The sequence below is a fragment of the Castor canadensis genome, chromosome 14 (assembly GCF_047511655.1).
Source record: "Castor canadensis chromosome 14, mCasCan1.hap1v2, whole genome shotgun sequence".
Classification (NCBI taxonomy): Eukaryota; Metazoa; Chordata; class Mammalia; order Rodentia; family Castoridae; genus Castor; species Castor canadensis.
Genome location: NC_133399.1, coordinates 72,511,855 through 72,536,376, shown reverse-complemented (window position 1 = coordinate 72,536,376; position 24,522 = coordinate 72,511,855). Strand labels below are relative to the sequence as shown.

The following is a 24,522-nucleotide window of genomic DNA, read 5'->3' as shown; positions in this document are numbered from 1 at the left end:
CCTTACCACCCACTCCACCCCCTCCCGCTCCCCCCCTCAATACCCAGCAGAAACTATTTTGCCCTTATCTCTAATTTTGTTGTAGAGAGAGTATAAGCAATAATAGGAAGGAACAAGGGGTTTTGCTGGTTGAGATAAGGATAGCTATACAGGGCATTGACTCACATTGATTTCCAGTGTGTGGGTGTTACCTTCTAGGTTAATTATTTTTAATCTAACCTTTTCTCTAGTTCCTGGTCCCCTTTTCCTATTGGCCTCAGTTGCTTTAAGGTATCTGCTTTAGTTTCTCTGCATTAAGGGCAACAAATGCTAGCTAGTTTTTTAGGTGTCTTACCTATCCTCACCCCTCCCTTGTGTGCTCTCGCTTTTATCATGTGCTCATAGTCCAATCCCCTTGTTGTGTTTGCCCTTGATCTAATGTCCACATATGAGGGAGAACATACGATTTTTGGTCTTTTGAGCCAGGCTAACCTCACTCAGAATGATGTTCTCCAATTCCATCCATTTACCAGCGAATGATAACATTTCATTCTTCTTCATGGCTGCATAGAATTCCATTGTGTATAGATACCACATTTCTTAATCCATTCGTCAGTGCTGGGGCATCTTGGCTGTTTCCATAACTTGGCTATTGTGAATAGTGCCGCAATAAACATGGATGTGCAGGTGCCTCTGGAGTAACAGTCTTTTGGGTATATCCCCAAGAGTGGTATTGCTGGATCAAATGGTAGATCGATGTCCAGCTTTTTAAGTAGCCTCCAAATTTTTTTCCAGAGTGGTTGTACTAGTCTACATTCCCACCAACAGTGTAAGAGGGTTCCTTTTTCCCTGCATCCTCGCCAACACCTGTTGTTGGTGGTGTTGCTGATGATGGCTATTCTAACAGGGGTGAGGTGGAATCTTAGTGTGGTTTTAATTTGCATTTCCTTTATTGCTAGAGATGGTGAGCATTTTTTCATGTGTTTTCTGGCCATTTGAATTTCTTCTTTTGAGAAAGTTCTGTTTAGTTCACATGCCCATTTCTTTATTGGTTCATTAGTTTTGGGAGAATTTAGTTTTTTAAGTTCCCTGTATATTCTGGTTATCAGTCCTTTGTCTGATGTATAATTGGCAAATATTTTCTCCCACTCTGTGGGTGTTCTCTTCAGTTTAGAGACCATTTCTTTTGATGAACAGAAGCTTTTTAGTTTTATGAGGTCCCATTTATCTATGCTATCTCTTAGTTGCTGTGCTGCTGGGGTTTCATTGAGAAAGTTCTTACCTATACCTACTAACTCCAGAGTATTTCCTACTCTTTCTTGTATCAACTTAAGAGTTTGGGGTCTGATATTAAGATCCTTGATCCATTTTGAGTTAATCTTGGTATAGGGTGATATACATGGATCTAGTTTCAGTTTTTTGCAGACTGCTAACCAGTTTTCCCAGCAGTTTTTGTTGAAGAGGCTGCTATTTCTCCATCGTATATTTTTAGCTCCTTTGTCAAAGATAAGTTGCTTATAGTTGTGTGGCTTCATATCTGGATCCTCTATTCTGTTCCACTGGTCTTCATGTCTGTTTTTGTGCCAGTACCATGCTGTTTTTATTATTATTGCTTTGTAATATAGTTTGAAGTCAGGTATTGTGATACCTCCTGCATTGTTCTTTTGACTGAGTATTGCCTTGGCTATTCGTGGCCTCTTGTGTTTCCATATAAATTTAACAGTAGATTTTTCAATCTCTTTGATGAATGTCATTGGAATTTTGATGGGAATTGCATTAAACATGTAGATTACTTTTGGGAGTATAGACATTTTTACTATGTTGATTCTACCAATCCATGAGCATGGGAGATCTCTCCACTTTCTATAGTCTTCCTCAATCTCTTTCTTCAGAAGTGTATAGTTTTCCTTGTAGAGGTCTTTCACATCTTTTGTTAGGTTTACACCTAGGTATTTGATTTTTTTTGAGGCTATTGTAAATGGAATTGTTTTCATACATTCTTTTTCCGTTTGCTCATTGTTAGTGTATAGAAATGCTAATGATTTTTCTATGTTGATTTTATATCCTGCTACCTTGCTATAGCTATTGATGATGTCTAGAAGCTTCTGAGTAGAGTTTTTTGGGTCTTTAAGGTATAGGATCATGTCGTCTGCAAATAGGGATATTTTGACAGTTTCTTTACCTATTTGTATTCCTTTTATTCCTTCTTCTTGCCTAATTGCTGTGGCTAGGAATTCCAGTACTATGTTGAATAGGAGTGGAGATAGTGGGCATCCTTGTCTGGTTCCTGATTTTAGAGGGAATGGTTTTAATTTTTCTCCGTTAAGTATAATGCTGGCTGTAGGTTTGTCATATATAGCTTTTATAATGTTGAGGAACTTTCCTTCTATTCCTAGTTTTCTTAGAGCTTTTATCATGAAATGATGTTGGATCTTATCAAAGGCTTTTTCTGCATCTATTGAGATGATCAAGTGGTTTTTGTCTTTGCTTCTGTTAATGTGGTTTATTACGTTTATTGATTTTCGTATGTTGAACCACCCCTGCATCCCTGGGATGAAGCCTACCTGGTCGTGGTGAATAATCTTTTTGATGTGTTGCTGAATTCGATTTGCCATTATTTTGTTGAGGATTTTTGCATCAATGTTCATTAAGGAGATTGGCCTATAGTTCTCCTTTTTGGAGGTGTCTTTGCCTGGTTTTGGGATAAGTGTAATACTGGCTTCATAAAATATGTTTGGCAGTTTTCCTTCCCTTTCTATTTCATGGAACAGTTTAAGGAGGGTTGGTATCAGTTCTTCTTTAAAGGTCTGATAGAATTCAGCACAGAATCCATCAGGTCCTGGACTTTTCTTTTTGGGGAGACTCTTGATTGCTGCTTCAATTTCATTTTGTGTTATAGGTCTATTCAGGTGATTAATTTCCTCTTGGTTCAGTTTTGGATGATCATATGTATCTAGAAATCTGTCCATTTCTTTTAGATTTTCAAATTTATTTGAATATAGGTTCTCAAAGTAGTCTCTGACGATTTCCTGGACTTCCATGGTGTTTGTTGTTATCTCCCCTTTTGCATTCCTGATTCTACTAATTTGGGTTTTTTCTCTCCTCATTTTAGTCAGGTTTGCCAGGGGTCTATCGATCTTGTTTATTTTTTCAAAGAACCAACTTTTTGTTTCATTAATTCTTTGTATGGTTTTTTTGGTTTCTATTTCGTTGATTTCAGCTCTTATTTTTATTATTTCTCTCCTTCTATTTGTTTTGGGATTTGCTTGTTCTTGTTTTTCTAGGAGTTTGAGATGTATCATTAGGTCATTGATTTGGGATCTTTCAATCTTTTTAATATATGTACTCATGGCTATAAACTTTCCTCTCAAGACTGCCTTAGCTGTGTCCCATAGGTTCTGGTAGGTTGTGTTTTCATTTTCATTGACTTCTAGGAACTTTTTAATTTCCTCTTTTATTGCATCGATGATCCATTCTTCATTAAGTAATGAGTTATTTAGTTTCCAGCTGTTTGCATGTTTTTTGTCTTTACTTTTGTTGTTGGGTTCTACTTTTACTGCATTGTGGTCAGATAGTATGCATGGTATTATTTCTATTTTCTTATATTTGCTGAGGCTTGCTTTGTGCCCTAGGATATGATCTATTTTGGAGAAGGTTCCATGGGCTGCTGAGAAGAATGTATATTGTGTAGAGGTTGGATGAAATGTTCTGTAGACATCTACTAGGTCCACTTGATCTATTGCATATTTTAGATCTTGGATTTCTTTATTGAGTTTTTGTTTTGATGACCTATCTATTGATGATAATGGAGTGTTAAAGTCTCCCACAACCACTGTGTTGGCGTTTATATATGCTTTTAGGTCTTTCAGGGTATGTTTGATGAAATTGGGTGCGTTGACATTGGGTGCGTACAGATTGATGATTATTATTTCCTTTTGGTCTATTTCCCCTTTTATTAGTATGGAATGTCCTTCTTTATCTCGTTTGATCAATGTAGGTTTGAAGTCTACTTTGTCAGAGATAAGTATTGCTACTCCTGCTTGTTTTCGGGGGCCATTGGCTTGGTAAATCTTCTTCCAGCCTTTCATCCTAAGCATATGCTTATTTCTGTCAGTGAGATGAGTCTCCTGTAAGCAACAAATTGTTGGATCTTCTTTTTTAATCCATTTTGTCAAACGGTGTCTTTTGATGGGTGAATTAAGTCCATTAACATTAAGTGTTAGTACTGATAGGTATGTGGTGATTCCTGCCATTTAGTTATCTTAGTTGTTTGAAGGTTTGATTGTGTGTATCTAACTTGATGTTACTCTCTACTGTCTTGCTTTTTCTTATCCTGTGGTTTGGTGTTGCCTGCCTTTTCATGGTTAAGTTGGGTGTCACTTTCTGTGTGCAGGATCCCTTGCAGAATCTTTTGTAATGGTGGCTTTGTGGTCACATATTGTTTTAGTTTCTGCTTATCATGGAAGACTTTTATTGCTCCATCTATTTTGAATGATAGCTTTGCTGGGTAGAGTATCCTGGGGTTGAAGTTATTTTCATTCAGTGCCCGGAAGATCTCACCCCACCTAGTTTTTCTTAGAAACCTGGCTAATAAATCCTTTGCATTTGATTATCTTAGTGAAGGTAGTTTATAAATTGTTACATTTCCAGTGTATGTCTGTTGGTCACAGTGTACTGGAATTGTGCAGTCTGTTTCTAATTGTTCTCAGAACTATTTAGCTACTAACTAGCAGAAGCTCATTTTCTTTCCTCCTCCCCTGTGTTATGACCCATGTTATGACTGCTGTACATGTGAATTTTGCCAATGAAAGCTTTGAAAGGCTATCTGGAGAGGTGTATCATTATAGGAACTGTATTGTCAGTGCAAAGGCAATTTCATATAGACGTGATATTGTAAGAAAAATGATCTTTTCTATCAGAGTATTTGTTACCCTCTTAGATTACTTAAAATTCCTCAGGTCGCCATCTTAGGTGACTTGCATGTTTAAAGGGTCCTTGCTTCTTCTTCCGGATTACCATATGACTATTGCCCACCAAACTGTATGCCCTAACCCATCCCCCAAGCCTTTGAGCCAAGCGAGGGAGATTGTGAACTTCTGACCTGGACAAATCCTGGGTTAGGAGCAGGTACAACTGCATCAGAGATGTAAGGAGGAGCCACCGTTGGCCATTTTGTGCTTGCGTGTTTGCTTAGCTGGAGTGAGCACATGCTTGCATCCTTTTGATCAAAAGAAATTGCCTTGTCAAGATTTTCTCTGTCCCTTGTGTGTCTGTTTTCAGCACCAGAGGGTTACTAATTCCAACAATATGAAGAGGAACAGCCACTTTATTAGGGCATCAGAAGTGAATGTGCACTTTGAAGGAAGTGCTTCATCAGTGTATTCAGATGCAAGTGTCCTTTATCACTAAAATCAATCCCCTCCCACTACATAACAGCAAATAGCTAACTAATGTGAATACTTGTTGAATATTTTTTAATGAAAATTTTCTTAAATCTTGTTACCTATAGGGTAAGATTTCTAAAACCAGGAAAAATCAAACATCAGTTTAAAGACCAATCAGAAGAGTTAAATAAGTTTGTCTTCAAGTTTGAGTCAAGCCATTTCATCTTTTAAAGTAAAATATTTAAAATGCTTTTAAGATAAATTTTATAAATATTTACAAAATGTAGATATTTTATTTGGTGCTTTGTTCACGCAGGTATATATAATGTGATATACAATCACCTACTCCAAATATTTTAACCCCCTACAATTAAAAACAAGACAAAAAAATTCTTTAAAGGTTATTCACAATATGGAAACAGAAAGGGAACAAGGGAACCATTTACAACTTAATGAAAATTTTTTATTTTTTTAGACTTTTTCAAATCTGAGTCTCACGTGAATTGACTTCTGTATTTAAGTACATACATAAAAGACTTGGAGGAGTAACAGTACTCTAGCAGGATAAAAGATAAAAATCCCTCTTTTTTTCCCTAGCTTCCAGTTTGACAAGAGGGATTATCTAACAAAATCCTGTTCAGGAAAACAGCTTTCCTAGTTCTGTGCTTTCAAACCACCCTGGCTGTATATAAATCTTAATACACCACATGCTGCATTACCCTTATAACTTCTAGCAAAGCTACAGGTTCCAGTCTGGCACTTCAGGTAATGACAATGACCAAAAAAATGCTTGAAGACCAAAGTAAAAATTTATCTTCCGAGATTTCTTGAAGCAGATTGTCAGATCAAACTCTTTAGCTTAATAAAATATGAAAACAACTGTCATCCTATCATTTAAAGGATTACACTCAAATGAACTATAAAATGGACTTGGCTGACATTGGTTCTTCCATAAACACATTTAATATAAAACTATATTTCTAGCAAAGATTAGTAATTGGAAGGATCTTTTACTCCATTATCTCCTAGTCTTCTAGTTTATGTGGTATTAAACTCTTTGCACCAATTACTTAGCTGTTTTTAAAAGGCAATCTGCTTTAAACTCTCAAAATCAGTAGCAAAGGAAGCATATCACTTATTCTAATCATTAACACTAAGAAAACTTAAATCCCACTGAAATGTTTTTTTTTAATGAGAGTTTTTAAAAATAGTGCATACAAGGCACAAGAGCTTCTGAGTAGATTTACTGAAGCCAACATTTTTTTGGCATCAAAAAATGCATCATTTTAGTTTATCTTAAACTAAATTTCCAAACAGCACACCATTTAGTTCACATTGAACTACATTTCCAAAAGAATATTGTTTTTGTTTAATGATTTGCATAATCTAATCTTCATAGGGGTTTGAAGAAACATATAGTTTAACTTTCATAGTTTTATGAGAGGATACAACATATCATTGGAGAAATAATCCATGAATCCATCAGGAATTCTCCATAGAAATTCAGTATTTCCACTATGTCCCATAGGATAAATAGCCTAAAAAGAGATTTTACAAGAGCCAAACTGACAGTTTTCATAATTGTTGCCATAGATTTCCTCTCCCCAATTTAAGACTAGAAGAGATGAATATATATTTGTGAGGTAACAGAATTACTTTGTTATAACACTGTATTAGTTCTGACAAAAGTTTTCTAGCTAACTGTTTTGAAAAGTAAGCATCAGTGTTCATACTTATTTTCCAATAGGGAACAAAGACTAGAATTAGAATTAAAATCTGGCAAAAAATGGATGGTGATTGTCAGCTGTAGGCCACTTGGACTTGTAATCAATTCATAGTGACTACAGTTCTCATGATCAGAGGTGAATTCAACTCAGAGGGAAAAACCAAATGAAGTCTGATTTCTTACCTTCTTCCTAAAGGTAACAATAGGTTTCATTTTTTAAAAAAGCTTATCGTTATAATGTGACTTGAAATCTTTTAAATTTTAAACAACATTAGTCTAAATCAGAAAATCAAATGATTAATGGAATTTTATGTGATCAACTGTGGTGAAAACTGACCTATGAATTTATTCCCAGGTTTTGATAGAAGATGTTTTCCCCTTGGTGCATAAGTCATAATTACTTTTATATTAATAGGACTTTGTATTGGTTGTAACAGTTTGTATACTGAAGCAAAAAATGTGTTATATTTAAGCAGTAGCTTAGAGATAACTAATCAATTAGTATTCTCCAAACCCAAGCCTGAGATTATAGTCCAGTGATAGAGTGCTTGCCTAGCATGTGCAAGGCCCTGGGTTCAATCACCAGTAGGGAAGACAAGGAAAAAACAAATAAAAAATGTAAAATTGCATATCCAGCCAAAGGGATGCAGGGACAACTCAACTGGCCAATGGCACCTTCCTGTGAGAAGCCTCTTCCATCCTTCTACAGCAGTGGTTCCTTGAAATGAAATGGAAAACATGAAAATATTCTGTTAACCATAAAAAAGCTAAGCCATTCATTTATTATTTGTTGCAATAGCATAGATCCGTTGTTCAAAATTGTTTTCTATGCTAGAAACATTTGGTTATTAATACTACTAATGTCACGTATTCAAATGTAATAGCTTCTGTGAGGTTTTTTTTTTTTTTTTTTTTGGTGGTGGAACTCAAGGCCTCACACTTGCTAGGCAGGTGCTCTATCACTTAAGCCACTCCCTAGCCCTCTGTGAGAGGGCTTCAGTGTGTGGTTGCTTACCTATCAAATATTTATTGACAAACGACTATGTTTCTGGCACTGTGCAAGGTGTTGGGGATAATAACTAACAAATACAACACTAGTCTGTATCAAAATACCAGGACATCAGGATGACTTCTATGCAATATTATCATGCCAACAGTAAATATTTAATGCATAGAAAAATTTATAATACTGACCTCACAAACAATGGTAATTATAACTAATGATTCAAAATGCTGAAAACTGTCCTGTGAAATTTTACGCTTTACATATGTTCTGCAAAATATTTTATCTGCAGCATTAGCTAGGGGTTCATATTTCTACACTTACAGTTACAGTCTTAGGATTATTTCCAGAAAGTTAATAATGTCTCTTTACATTTAACCAAATTCAGAAGATTGAGTTTTCACTATTCCAACCATAGTCATGGTCAGTCTGATCTACTGTACATCCCATGTTCAGAGCTGATCCTGGGCTTCCCAAAACCGAAACACTAGTCAACTGGAAAATTATCATATCTTCATTTTGCTTTTAATTACCTGGCTGTTCCTTAAAGCCAAAACAAAAGAAACAAATAAAAAATCAGGTATCTAAGAAGTATCTTGACACAAATTATTTTGCTTTGATGCTTCTGTTAGACTTTAGGATTCTAGATTTCAGTTTTGTAAATAGAGAACTGTTCTTGATAACTTTAAAGTGCAACTTTTTATACTGTGTTTATATGATACTACATATAGTTGTTTTGTTTAGATGCAATGGATTTATTTTAAAGGAAGTCCTTATTGTAGTTTAATATTGACTATAGGGCTTATAAATTAGGTTTTAAGGACTTAGAACTACAGGTATTTTTTTTTTTGAAAAATTACAATTTAAGGAGAGTGATTTGAAGCCTGGCATGGTGTCTATAATCCAAGCTACTCAGGAGGCAGAGATCAGGAGGAACTCAGTCCAAGGCCAGCATGGGCAAAAAGTTATCACTACACTGAAACAAGCCAGGTGTGATGGTTCATGTCTATAATCCCAGATGTGGGGAAGTATGGGTAGGAGGACTGCAGTCTAAGGCTATCCCTGAACAAAAGCGAGACTCTACCTAAAAATATAACTAAATCAAAAAGGGACTGGGAGAATAGCTCAAGTAGTACAGCACCTGCCTAGCAAGTATGAGGTCCTAAATTCAAACTTCATACCAACAAAAGTGAAAGAAAGAAAATGATTTGGAACTCTTACTGTTTTAAGGATGACATGTGCCATGAAGGTTCTACTGTGACCAAAAATGAAAGATGACAGTGGTTTGTGCTAACAAAACATAATCATCTTATCCTTGGACCCAGTAATATTTGGCTAATGGATGGTCCAAGGATATGATGACTTCATGTCTGAAGGGACAGAAAAGAAAGATAAATCCTATGACTCTGATCCTATGAAGTGACGATAATTTTCATGTAAAGTTCAGTATTTTAGGATTTTTTTCATTAATACATTAGCATAAAAATGACTTTTTTCATCAACTTATTTCTACAGTTTACCAAGTTGAAGTTAGGTCTATGTCCAGAGCACTGGCATGGTTAATGTGATCTAACAGGTCAAGTAACATGTCCTCTAATGTGAGTCACTCAAAAATAAATATTAGTTATGGAAAGTATTGCCTCTGAGAAAACTAAAAAACTTAAAAATATAAAACATAATGATAAAGGGAAATCTTACTTTTATAAAGTGTGAATTTACTTTGCTTGAAGAGTTAAGTCTCATTCTCCATGGTTAATGCAGGATTGCTCATACCTTAAAAAAGAACACAAAGATGTTTTTATTATTTTGAACAAATAGGCAGAGACTTCTTTATTTATCTATAAATAATTCTTGCAAAGATGCAAGAATGTTTATTTGTAAAATGATTTATTATATAAAGACTCTCATATTCACTCACACACTGTACAGTGCCAGTCACAAACAGTATCACATACATACATACAAAACACCAAAAACTAGAGCTACACACCTGAGGAAATAGGGTAACATAATAATGAAAGATATATTGAGCCTGATGTTGTTTACATTTAATTTCCTAATTCTTCATCTACCTATATCATCCTAGTCAAAGTAATCTTTAGGCCCTCTCTCATCTGATCATTCTCATGTTTTTTTTTCCCTTCCTATAACCCTTTAAAGTTAAGTTTCTCAATTCATCCATCGAATGAACAGAAAAATTAATCTAAATGCCAAATAATGAATAACACATTAAAAAAAAAAGAAAGAAAATCTCCTGAGTTAAGGGAGACTGTAAGGTGACTCATGATTCCCTTATGGAAGAGTTTTTTGTCCCTACCCCACCCCAACAACTGACCACAACTATACATCACTTCTTTGCCTCTTAGGAACTGATGGATTCAAAATGGCAAATAGGCGCCATCTCCTTTTGCCTAGGCAATGCCTCATCCTTCCCACAGACAGAAAGTGAAGACAGAGACCAAATTATAAATATTCAAACCATGAGGACCTTCAAAGGGCATATGCAGTCTTCAAAAACAAGACTCTTTAAAAAAAAAAAAACTTGAATTTTAGGGGAACATGGCCAATTATATATTAAATAATGAGTATAGTTCAGGACTATTTGTTTCTCACTCTCACTAAATCCCAAACAGATTCCAAATAAATCAGTAAATACTTCAAAGTGTAATGAACCAAAGTCAGACAGCATGTAAATTTGAAAACAAAAAAGAAATGCAGAAAAGGTCTAAGGAACTACTAAAAGTAGCCAATCTGAAGATTCTCTAGTTGACAGTGACTTAATTGCAAATGTATGATTTTGTACTTATTTACAGGATACCACACACATACCCACACACCTGCATTATAAGCACATTATTTTGTTTAACCCTTACCAGGCTTAAGAAAAAAAAATAATAAAGAAGCTAAGTCTAAAAGAAGTTAGGTAACTTAACACATATCACATTCTAAAGCAGTGCCAAAACTGAGGTTTGTAATCAGGTCTGACTTCAAATCCTTGCTTATTGTTTGCTAATAAACTATATTGACTGAAGAAATCAACAAGTTAGAATCATACCAAGAACAAGAGAAATGTGTGAGAGATAAGAAGAAACCACAGATAGCTAGAGTTATGGTAATTATGCAATCACTCAGACATTTTGAAAATGGATAGACAGAATAAAAGACAGCTACATAATTTAAGATTCTATTTGGATACTTTTCAATCTTCTACTTGAGTTGATTACATTTTTCCATTTTTGTAGTTTATATTTTGAATTTATTGCTCACATGCAGCAATAAAGATTTGGTTCTTTAAAGTGGAAAGAAAAGCAATGTAGAGCCATCTTTTAAAAAATTATTTTCTACAGCTAATAGATATTAAAATACCTCACAAATAGAAGTTTTGAAAAAATTTCTAAATTTACAATGGAAATCTGACTCCAAGGTACAAAACAAAAAATCTGTAAGTACCATAATGGACTTTTCACCACTGTCATCTGTTAAAAATAAGTTGCCAGGCAACTTATTTTAGGCTCATGCCTATAATCCTAGCTATTTGGGAGGCTGAGATTGGGAGGATGGAGGTCCAAGGCCAGCCTTGGAAAATAGTTAGAGACTCCATCTCCAAAGTAACCAGAGCAAAAATGAACTGGAGGTGTAGCACAAGTGGTAGAGAGCGCCTGCCCTGAATTCAACCTTAGTCCCACCAAAATAAAATAAAATGAAGTGAAAAGAAGCTGAATAAGCACACCCTTACCAGCTTTGCCTTTTCCTGGGTTTGTGTTACTCTCTGTCCAACACTGAGAATCAGTAAGAAGATGACTCTGGGACTCTCTCAAAGGCTTGGCAGGAAACTGATGGTTTTCAGGACTGGTAAATAATCATAGCAGGTTAATTCTTTTTATTAGCATACATTAATAGTATTAGGGTGTCTCACTGTTGGAATTCTACAGATGCATACGGTGTACTTTGAACAAATTCACTCCATCCATTACATTCCCTTAGCCCCTCTCCCACTTTTTCAAACAGTACTGGTGGATTTCATTATGGTTTTTTCATATCAATCTATCTATCTTCAGTGTACTTTGATCCTCTTCACTTACCCTCCCCGACCTGCTGATTTCCTCAGTCTCCCTTTTATACTCATATCCCACTATTAATATTATTATTATCATTTTAGGTCTAGATTCACATATGAGCAAAACCACAATATTTGGCTCTTTAAGCTTGGCTTATTTCACTTAACATTATGATCTTCAGTTTCATCCATTTTCCTGCAAATGACATAATTTCATTACTCTTTATGGCTGAATAATACTCCAGTCACAAGGTAACTCTTGTTAGTGTTCTGTCTCCAGTCTCCTTTAATTCTCCTGATTGGTATTTTATTATCAGGTTTATTTTTTAGTTTATTCTATTTATGGAAAATTGTCTCATTTGTGACAGTGACATAAAATTGGTTAAAAATAAGTTTAGGTGATCATTTAAAGAAATATATTAAACAAAAATATTAATAAAGTGATACACGGATATGGAAAAATTCGAAGGTGATGGTAGGAAGACAGATTTGAGAAAAACTGCCCTCATGTTTCTAAGTGGCCTACATAGTCAGGAACAGAGAATTCTCTATTCCCTGTATAAAACTGAAACAGCAAGCGTGAGCACCATCTTGCAGGAATATTAAAAACATCTGTCATTTAAATCTGATGCTCAGTTTGAGGACTGAAGAGTCTTAAAAGAAGAATATCATTACAATTTAGGTAGACCAGCCAAATATATTGAATGATATAGAAAAAATACATAAAATAGTATTTCACTTATGAGAAATTATTGACACAGAAACTATTAGTGGAGTTTTAAAATACCCTGCAATAGTAATTACAATAATGTTCAAAAGGAAAAATAATTTCCCATATTTAGTTGAATAAAATTATATTTTTAAAGATGTAAAGTTAAGCTTTGCTCCATAGTAATTACCTCATATGTAAAATTTTAGAATATTTAAATTTTTGCAGCTTTAACAGATCCTTATTAAAATTTCAGAGATAAATCTTTAAAAAAAATCATGTGCCCATATAGGTTTGTACCTATTCATATTAAAACAACTTTTACTTTAATTCATACTATTCCTCAAGAAAGGGAGTACAGATAGGTACAGCACACTAACTAGTTTAGGAACTCCTTGCAAATTCATTGCTGCCAATAGGACTCTAACAAATGGCAAAGGTCTAGTCATGCCACAGTACTTATTATGCCAATTACATCAATGAACAAAAGCCTTCGCACTTTTGGAAATTTCATTATAACTCAAGAAAAATAATAAGCTAGACATATGGTAAGTCAGGTTACAATAAGATCTATGACAGTTGAAAAAAGTGTCAGGGGAAACAGGAGCAAGTTATTGCTTTCCGAAGGATTATCAAAGATGGCCTGTTGGCGAGAAGTAGTTACACATGCCTGTTATCAGCTTCTTGGGAGGAGGAGATTGGAGATCCAGAGACTGCACTTCAAGGCCAGCTCAGCAAAAACTTAATGAGATGGCATCTTAATCAATAAGCTGGGACACATGTCTATAATCCCAGTTATACAGGGGCACAAGCGAGAGGACCAGAGTCCAGGATGATCCTAGACAAAAAAGCATGAGACCCTATCTGAAAAATAACTAAAACAAAAATGATATAGAGTGCCTGCCTAGCAAGCATGAGGCCCTGAGTTCAAACCCCAGTACCACCAATAAATAAATAAACAAAAATGGCCTGTCATGATGAAGTTATACCTAAGCAGAAGGTGACTAGAAGGGAATTGATATCTGACATAGGAACTCTCTGGTCATATACACAGCACTACATAAGAAACAAGCCTGGTGTATGCGAGAAATAGCAAGGAGACAATTGTGTTCAAGGACAATGAGTGAAGAGAAAGTGATAAAGAATGACATCAGAGAGGTGTCTGGGGCCAAATCAGTGAGGGTTTTGTAAGGCATGGTAAGGACACCCATTAGCTTTTAACCTGCATAAGATGGGACATCATCAGACTTCTGAGCCAAAGAGTGATAATGAGGAAAAGACTAGAGTAGGGCAAACATGGACCTGGGAAGATGAATTAGGAAACTGCTGAAATAATTATGTGGGAAGTGATGGTTTCTTGTCCCAGGAGAACAGTTGGATGTGGTAAGAAAGTAGTCAGAATTCAGATACATTCTGAGGGGCTATCTGACAGGATTTTCAAATGGAGTAAAAATACAAGGTAACTGACAGAGGACTCTGGAATGCTCCTACAGTCTTTAGCCAGAACCCCTGAGACAGTGGAGATCACTAATACTTATACATGGAAGAATGGAGGAGAATTAGGCTAGTGTGGGGTGCAGGTATAAATGGCCAGAAATCTAATAAAGTTCAGCTTTGAACCTGTTTAGTCAGAAATGACTTTTATATGCTCAGATTCAGGTGAATATGTCCAGTAGATAGCCTGATACACAACCCTTGAGTAGAGAGGACAGCAGGACTAGCCATAGAAATTTTGTATAGACTAACCAAGGGAAATTATGGAATTTTGTAGAAGAAAATGACTTTAAGCTGTCCAAATCTGGTCTCAAAATATGAAGAAAAGAGAAAATTTGCTTGGAGAGCTACCTTGACTTCTTCAAGATTACCTAGCTGGGTAACAATATCAGAACTGACACTGTTTAGAGATACTTTCTCTAAAAGCCACAAATTCCTAAGCTACAAAAAGATTCTGAACAGGGAAAGAACTACCACAAACCATTATTAAATTTTATAAAAGCTTGATGGCTGGGTGTGGTAGCACATGCCTGTGAGTCGAGCTACTCAGGAGGCAGAGGGAACATTGCAGTTCAAGGTCAGCCTTGGCAAAGGATGAGATGGGAGTATGACTCAGCTAAAGCAAAAAATAGGGTTGGAGGCATGGTAGAGCACTTACCTAGCAAGCACAAGGCCCTGAGTTCAAACCCCAGTACCATCAAAACAAATTATAAAAGCTTGAAAACATATCTTACATAACTTACTAGAACTAGATGTTTCTGTATTGAAGTACTAAAAAATCCCACTAATATTTAACTCTGTGTAATTTTCAAGCCAAAACTCATGGAGCATGTCCCAAGAACTCTGAGGTCTTTGGATGTCCCTGTGAAATACACCAGAATGAACTCTTCACTAACTGGTAAAGTCTGGCCTGCATTGTAAAAATAAAGTGGCAGACAGTTTTTTTCTCTTTTGACAACTTAAAATGATGTTGGAACAGGAACACTGCCTTGAAAAAGACTCTGGGCTTATTCTAGGCTCCATAGGAAAAAGTCCTATGATCAATAGGAAATGTTCACTGGACAAGAGGAGTGTTGGTGTAGGTCCTGGTTATGTGACACTGCGGGTCCTATGAAAAATCTAAAACTTAATAAGGAATGATAATGTGTTAGTTGCTGGCTTTCATTTAAAACTTAGGAGGTACAGAATCTGTTATAAATAGTGCTTCATATCACTGAAAAGTCATATACAGTATTTTAAAAGTTTAAGTAATTTTTCATTTTACCAGTTTGTTGCAAAGTCAGAATTAAATTTCAGTTCTTTCTGTTGTTATCCTCAAATTCTCAATAGACTGGAATCAAAAGAAAGTTAAAGTTGCAGCAAAAGTCTCCAATGAATGTCCAAACTCCCTTTTCTTCTCTCTTGCCAATAATGATCCAGACAGTGCTCAGGTCTTTAAAGAGCACAAAGGAAATGTCAAACAATGTTGGGGTCAATTCTGGTCTCTATAGGTCTGATCCTGGGAAGTTTCTCTCATCTTTATGAAAAGTTACCAGAAAGGAAAGACACAGAGGTCAGTGGGGAGCAATGGGAGCTAATTTTGACTTATATTTTTTTGTTATATGCTAATTTTTTTTAAATCACAATATATTTGAATCAACTAAAATGTACAGAGAATTATAGAGAGTTTATATCCATTTCCACCTAAGCTATTCTTTTTTTCTTTGAGGCAGGGTCTCACTGTGTAGTCCAAGCTGGCCTCCAACTTGTGATCCTCCGGCTTCGGCCTCCTTAAGTGCCAGGATTACAGATGTGCACCACTGTGCCCAGTGCCTCCCCTGACCATTTACAGAATTTTATGAATATATTGAAGCTCACCATGTATCCCTCCCCTAATCACATTCTCTTCCCTGTCTTGCTCCAAGTTCAAATCATTGAAGTAAATTATTTTATGCCCTTAAATTTATTTTTACATAACCCAAACACAAGACAGCTAAATACATTATTTGACAATAAAACAGAAAAAGAAACTGTGGAATTACATTTTAGTTGCTGAATTCATTCCTGCAGGTGTAGATGGTTGTTCAGGATCCTGGTTAACAAGGCAGGTTGGAAAGGAGCAGCCATCACCAAGACTATAATTAAAATAAAAACTTACAGTTGAACCATGAAACACAGAACAGTGAAACCCTGTGAAAATGCTGATGTCTGAGAGCAAAACATGTGGATCAGAGACCAGCTTCAATACTGTGTTTATATTTAGTGAGACAATGCACTCATTCTCACCTTGATATAATAGTGGGACATAAAACAACACTTTAAAAATAGAAATGCATATACAGAATTATAGACCCATGGAACAATAGACTTTTCCTGCCGTTGTGTATTGCTGCCTTACTCTCATTAGTTTATGTAAAACCTGAAAAATGTAACAACAAAGTACCTTGAAAAAATGGGTAGCAACCAATACTTCTTCTCATCACCAAAAACTTGTCGCATATTTTTACTGAAACCCAAGCTGAATCCATTCTTATCTGTTCCATGCCGAAATACTGGACTTCTGAATGCCTCTAAAAAATGATGAAGAAATCATATGAGTGAAGAACACATTTATTAGTGATTCCTAATATTTAGGAATAATTGAACCAAGTGAGGAAAATGAAAGCCAATGGCTAGCCTCCTGTGAGTACATGTGCCCATGAACAGCCCTGATATACAGGTTATCTGTTCTGTTTTAAAATATCTTAAGGTATGAGTTGTAGCAATAAATTGACATTGAGAAAATTATAAAACACAAGTGAGAAGATTAAACTTTCTATCAGCTGAATCTTTTGATAAGTGGCTACATAGTTGGAAGGACAATGTATTTAAATCTACATAGCTTTTAAAATCAAAACAAGTATAATTTTCATAATTTATAATCTGTTTTCTTAAGTCAATAAACTCCACTGTCTTTTATCATTGAAATTTTACCTTACCTAATCATAAAATATTTCCAGCTGACCCAATAGTATACTCTATAACCAGGTTGTCAATATCAGGATCCAATCCAGAATACATTGCATCTGGTTATATCCTCTCTGCACATTGAAGCTGAAATCTAGAGAGGCTCTGGGACTTGCCCAAGGTCATGGGACAAAGAAATACAGAAGTGGGACCTAAATTAGGTCATCAATGCTTCTTTCACAATGCTGTTTTCTTCTTGTTTTTTTTTTTTGGTGGCACTGGGGATTGAACTCAGGGCCTCACACTTGCTAGGCAGGTGCTCTTATGGCTTGAGCCACTCTGCCAGCTTGTTTTCTTCTTGTATAACATTTAAATATGAAATCTAAAATTTTATTTTTAGAAAATAAACAAACATGGAATCCATTATTTTTGTTCATCATTTAAAAAATATAATCTAATTAGCAGAGTCAGATACTATGAAAAATGTGATTTACAAATCCTTAGCATTTGTCACTCCAGGATATTGAGCTTTGTGTATAACTTTATTTTAAGGTTACAGGAACAGATTATCAAAGGAAGTTCTTTCAGTGCTACAATTAAACCTCAAAATTTCTAGTGCTTAAAGGCTCCTAGAGACAATTTGTTTACTTTTATGAATTATGGTTGTCCAAAATAAAATTGGAAATGCTATTATCTTGCTTAGAAATTGCTTTATTATTTAAATATTTTTCTAATAGTGTCTTCTGTAATAAGATTTCACCTAAATATTAAAAACAAACATGAAGCCAAGCTTCACGCCAGTAATTCCAGTACTCATGAGGCAGAGGCCAGCCTGGACTACATTGTAAGTTCAAGGTCAGGTTGGGCTACATAGTGAGACCCTGTCAAAAAAATGAAACAATATGAATTGTATGTCAATAATTAACTGTATATAATAATGGAATCCCACAGCTTTAAGTGTTTATAAGAGTTTGCATTCTCAAAATCTTAACATTAGTCTAGAAACTCTGTATAGCACAGTCTCTGCTTATTTTTCAAATTTGATAGTATATTTCTCATTTTTAGCTTCTACGCTCCAACCACATGGATGGTTTCTCAAATATTCCTAGATCTTTTCCCATAGGGCTTTTTGTTGTGGTGGTGGCTTTAACTGAGGAGAAATTAACAGAAAATAAAATTAAGCCTTTTTTAAAGTGAACAACTTAATGAAATCATTAATTCATAATCCTTGATACAATAATTACATGTATAAGTTCTGAAGTATTTTCATCACCCCAAAAGAAACTCCATGACTCTTTTCTCCTCATCTCCAAGCAAACACTAATAATGATTTTTTCCATGGATTTATCTATTCTGAATATTTCAAATAAATTAAATCACATAATACATAATCCATGTGAATTGATTTTTCACTTAGCATGCATTCAAGGTACATGTGTGTTGTGTTATAACAGTTTTACAATCAAGGAATATTGCATTGTTTCGTATTTTCTCCATCTTCTGATAGGCTTTGGGTTGGTTCCACCTGTTGACTTGGTAAGCAGTATTCCATTCTCTTCTTCTAATATTTGGCAGAGATTAAGAAGAACTAGTGTTATTTCTTCCCTTAAATGTTTTGTAGAATTCATCAGTAAAGCCATCCTGTCCTGGAATTTTTTTTGTTGTGAGGGTTTTGGTTACTGATTACAGATCTATTCTGAATTTCTGTTTCTTCTTCAGTTTCTTCTTCAGTTCAGTGGTTTGTTTCTAGTAATTTTTCCATTTCATGTAGATCAAATTTACTGAATTATCAAATTTATTGATAATTTAAAAGAATCAATGATTGGTTTCATTGATTTTTCAGTAAGTTTTTATTCTTTATTTCTATTATCTCCTATCTTTATTATTCCCTTCCTACAACTGGCTTTAGGTTTACCTTGCTCTTCCTTTTCTGGTTCCTTACGACATAATGAATGTTTATAGCTCTGCCTTTCCATCTAAGTGCTGGTGTTGCTGTATCCCTTATCTGTAGGGCTTTTGAATATACTGTTTTCTCTGCTAAGAGCTTCTGGCTCTTTCTATGCTGACTTCTTGTGTTGAGTACTTTTTGTTGTCGTGAACTCTTCCCTGATAACTCATTCTAAACAGTTCCTTCCGTTATCCTCCTATCCTTTATCCATACTTCATTCACCCTCCTTGTTTTATTCAAAGTACTTTGCATTTCATAATTAATTTTATGTTCTGTTACTAATTTTTGTGCCATTCAACAGACTGTTTTGCCCCTGCTCACCACTGTATATACCTAATGTTTTGCACACAATAGAAAGTCAATAAATATATGGAATGAATGAACTTGTATTAACTAAGTGACATTCCACAAAATAGGTGGGAAATAAGAATGACTGTTACCATGTCAGGACAGGATGACATTTAATCATATGGCAACTTTCAATGAATATCTACATATGTATTTAAAATGCTATCAACTACATTGGATACTCACCTAATGTAGATTTATTTTTGCTGACTAGCCAACAATGATAACCAAACAGAGAAGACAAGCTGACAGAAAACATAGCTGCAGCAAAGAATAAAAACATAATATGGAACTTGGCTTGAGTATCAGGTAGGCCATTCTATAAAGAAAGGAAGAAAATAAAATGTTTTGTCAAAGGGACAATTATTTCCCTACTTTTATAAATAAATTAGCATGATTTTTTTGCTTAAAATTTTTCTTAAATTTAACATGGTTTCATGTTAAAACTTAAGGAGAAAAAATAAATATATATTTCATCTTAATATCAAATGTTTGGGGATATAAATATATGAATAAGATTTAAATTTTGGATATTTTGTTTTACATGATCCAAACATGGAAAAGTAAGGCAACAGAACTGTAGCAATAGGAAACAAGATAAAATGAACTATAAAATGTGGTTTTAAATTTACTAGCTGAACATGTTGTGTTAATATCCTACAAATTCAAATATGTTTAAGTGATTTTATCATGCCAGAAAATGAAGATTAACTGGCATAATTTAGTTACTGATCTCATTGGTGTTTTATATGACTGCAAACATCATTATCAACTAAAAGAAACATACAACAACACACCCACAATAATGCGTGAAGCTATTTTAAATAGTAGCATCACAGAAAAAAAAAATCAACATTTGTGAATAACATCTGTCTAAAATATACTTTACAATATCTATGGGCTGAAATAGGCCACCTCACAAAAATAAAACCAAAAAACCAGTTTGACCCTCACTATATGACTGGGGATGGTTGGAACTGGCTCCAGGGAGAGCTGGACTGGGGAGAGCTTGGGGCTGTGTACACACAGAGTACCAGAGAGGCCGGGTGGTTATAGTGTGTCAATTCCCTGTCGAACATGTCATATGGATCGAGGTTATAAGGTCTCACTGGCTGCTTTGGACAGCAGGTCTGCAGGATGGAAACTCTAGTCTTTCCTTTTTAAATATATTTGTGGTGTAGAATGAAAGCCATCCATAGAAATGAGGAACACGGAAGTGATGTTCTCCTGGACATTCACTAGGGATCATTCTTCAACTGAAAGCAAGTAGTATCTTAAATGCTAGGAGCACATTTGTCCATCTGTCTTCCTAGTTCTAACCAGCATATAGTAAGCACTCAGTAACTCTTTGGTATTAAATTTGGTTCAAATCTCATGTAAATGATCTAGCAGTTCATAAATTTTTGCCATAATAAATGATAACTCAATGAAAATAATTTCATTTTGCCTTCATTTAGCAACACTTAATCAAAAGTCAGGACATGGCAGACATGGGAGTTTAAAAAATAATGCTACACGTGAAAAGAAATGACCTCTTTTTTTAAATATTGAAAAAATCTTCTTACATAATCAATTCTTATTATTCACAGTAGTAATGTTCCATAAGACTGCCATGAATGGTGAATTTGTGAATACTGAACCATTATTCATGGGAAAGATAGAGGGTGCTTCCTGCAATCCTCTCATCACACCATCTTCATCAACTGATCCATTCACAGCCTTGTTTGATGTGGGTTTTTGTTGAAAGGTCTCTTATTTAATATATGGTATTGATTCATTAATATGAAACTTTGCCAACAACACTGGAACTCATACCTGAATGAAGTTCCAGTTCTTACCAAACATATGTATTTTCTCCATAAGACACATCAGTCTTGTTTAGAAACACTAGACATCACTTCAGCAGTACGTCTGAAGACCATTTTAAACAACAAAATCAACAAAAAGCACAAAAATGCAAAAACAATGGCACCAAATAGACTGTGAGAAACACACTTGTTTACAGTATGAAGGCTGGAACGAGAAGACTAGGCGTTGCCTTCTTTTACCTCAACCAGGAATGTGCAGGGTAGGCACTTCAATATTTTGCCACTCTACACATGTCTCAGATGATCAGGAAATCTCTGTGCATATTGACTTGGAGGTTACTGATAAATCTTGAGAAGGCGAATAACAAATACAAAATCTGTGAATAATGAGGACTGACTGTACATAAAAATCAACTCTATTCTATAAAGTCAATGTATAAAATAATTCACTGCTAGAAATGTATATTATAGATTTTGGATACAAAAAAAATTCATGAAAGTAATGACTTACTGTCCAAAATCTGATAAAATACTGTAAATCTGTAGCAGCAATAAAAAGGCAGTACAGAAGAGAGTAAGCCAAGAAAAGGAGGAAGAATTTATAATTTGAAAATCCAACACAATTGTTCACCCTGCCAACAAAACAAAAGGTCTCAGTGAGTTTTACATTTTCAACCTAGGTATAAATATGATCAAACTTAACACAGTGTTTGATTTTCTCTCATTTTAAATTTATTAGCATTTCTTTAAATATAAGCCATAAAATTTCCTTGCCTGTGCAAACATTAAAAAATTAATTTCATTAAAAAGGATTTCTGTGTTTAGATCTTATATGATTTTTAATATTGCTTTAATCAATCATGATTAATATGCCTACATTCCAAGTCTAGGTGCAAAATAACCACATGCCTAAAAGCACAGAGCTTACTAGAGGAAGCAAAGGCAGATTTGAGAATTCACTTCATTCCTCCAGGTTATCTTTAGGTTTGATTTCCAATTATGATTAAGTAAGTTAGTTTCTTTTAAGTTTTCCCAAACTGGATGAAATCTTTTACATACTTCTTTCATGTTGTCACTGAGGCAACCAGATTGTCAAAACATGTTAAATGGGAGATTTAAAAAAAGAAACAGGATTGGGAGCCAGACAGACTCAGCTGTAATGCACATGTGACACTAGAGAATTATGTGTAGTGAAAATCTATTCGAATTTCATTTTCCTTACTGGTAAATTAAGTACTCTGAGACTGTTTCTGAAATCCAGCTCTATATTCCAAATATGGGAATTAAAATATTCTTACTTCATATTCTAAAAATCATTATGTATTGGGTAGGGAAGGTAGAATTCCAACTATCATGTCAATAAAAAAGATATAAATACTATTCATTACATAGTCACTCTTTCAAATTTCTTTTTCCTTTTCATAGCCAGGGGCATTACTGGATGACCTTGTGCAAATGTGATACAATGCCTCTGAGAACTGGCTGGTATCATCGCTGATTGAGTTAACTCATTGTTAACTGGTATAATGAGCCTACTGCACAGAACTAACAGTGTTTCCTCTTCTCGGATGCCCTCCTTCCACTCTAGTGTTGGTAATACACTCTCTCTATTGAATGCACCAATAAAACGAAACATTTTTCTTTCTAGATTTTTTAAATTAAACTATGGTCACAGGAAAAAATATTTACATTTCCTACTTCAAAAATATTAGGTAAAGGGAACAGCACTGGACTTACTAATTTTCAAACTTAAGGGTCTTATACATGGGAAAGAAATTCATAAAGAAGCCAAAAGTTATGAATGTGTGCTATGTGAAAACAGTTATTTTTGCAGCTCCAGAGATTCCAATGGAAATCCAGACCATTTGCTGAGATTGCTTTTATGTCACTGGAATGAAATAATGGCAAGAAATAATTCTGGAAACAAAGCTATGGAAACCTAGCCTAATTGCAATCAGTCTCAAAAGAATACAGGATACTGCCTTTGCTTACTTGAATTGATTTCAAGAGCAAAGAATGGCTGATGAAGTCTGGTGTGCTGTAGCTGTTGGGTCATGTGGGGATAAACAATGACTGGTTTGCTGAGGGGAATCAGAAGGAACAGGACAGATTGCTTCTCTTCCTACCAGAATACAGGAAGCAGCTTTTGTATTAAATGATGAAGAACACTTTTGTTGAAAGAAAATGATTTTGATGACAGATTTTTATAATACCTGTTTTGCCAGGAAACAAGAGAAAGTAAATAAAGATGAAGTGTTTAAGAGTTTTTAGTATGTATATTATAAGAGGACACAGAGTAATAGAATTTATTTTGAATAATATCTTACTCTCTTATGATAGAAAGCTCTGGTTAGACATTTCAACTGCCTACTGCTTTCTAGACTAGGAAGAGGACTCATTTTGAGTCTGAGGTTCCTCTGTCTAGAAAAGAAATGACTTCATATGGAGAAGCAAAACACAATCTAGGTAAATATCCTTCTGTCTCAGAGCAATTGCTTTTTGATTCTCAATTGGAAAAAGAATGTGACCTTTGATGTCCAAAAACCTGGCTGTGTGACTTTCAGACCACTCTTCAACTTCTCTGTGCCTCACTTTCCTCCCCTTTAAAATAAGACAAATCATTTCTATTTCTTTGCATCATTAGTATAAGGGTAACAGACTAAATGTATAGTTTAAAATATAGCAGTCAATCAGTTGAAGCTAAAATTACTTATTTTTGTGTTACCTAACCTACAAGGGCATTATTAATATAATTAGAAAACCCAATAAAGCAAACACTACAGAAACTCTCGTTTAGTTAAAATAACAAGTGTGAGATTGATCCCTCGAATCCTGATGGCAAAAGCAGATAGACTGAAATCACTGAAAAACAGAGAGGCACTGTTTATCTAATATTTCAATCTCAGAGTTGACAGATACTAAAGTTTACCAGACCCACATAAAAGGCTGTCCCACAGTCTGGTAATATCCTAAAAGTCCTTGAATAAGATACATTCACATAATGGCTACAGAAATTTTTTGTTTATATAGTATTTGGCCTCAAACCCAGGCCTTTGGCCCATGGCAAGCAATCACTCTACCACTGAGTTATACCCCCAGCCCTATAAAGTTTAAAAATTTTTAATCTGAAATTTAAAAATA

General features: G+C 34.9%; 1 protein-coding gene across 2 annotated transcripts in view; it reads right to left on the bottom strand.

Moving 5' to 3' along the window:
* Window positions 1-5,804: 5,804 nt before the first annotated feature.
* Zdhhc2 (zDHHC palmitoyltransferase 2) overlaps window positions 5,805-24,522 on the bottom strand; it is a 53,464-nt gene continuing 34,746 nt past the window's right edge. For both annotated transcript variants that reach the window (XM_074054737.1, XM_020181995.2), the window contains 7 exons: window positions 21,893-22,013; window positions 19,760-19,892; window positions 16,775-16,901; window positions 16,374-16,466; window positions 11,829-11,941; window positions 9,791-9,865; window positions 5,805-7,807 (listed from right to left, as the gene is read on the bottom strand). In XM_074054737.1, coding sequence (XP_073910838.1) covers window positions 9,825-9,865; window positions 11,829-11,941; window positions 16,374-16,466; window positions 16,775-16,901; window positions 19,760-19,892; window positions 21,893-22,013 — 628 coding nt within the window. In that variant the 3' untranslated portion in view covers window positions 5,805-7,807; window positions 9,791-9,824. The remainder of the gene's footprint in view (window positions 7,808-9,790; window positions 9,866-11,828; window positions 11,942-16,373; window positions 16,467-16,774; window positions 16,902-19,759; window positions 19,893-21,892; window positions 22,014-24,522) is intronic.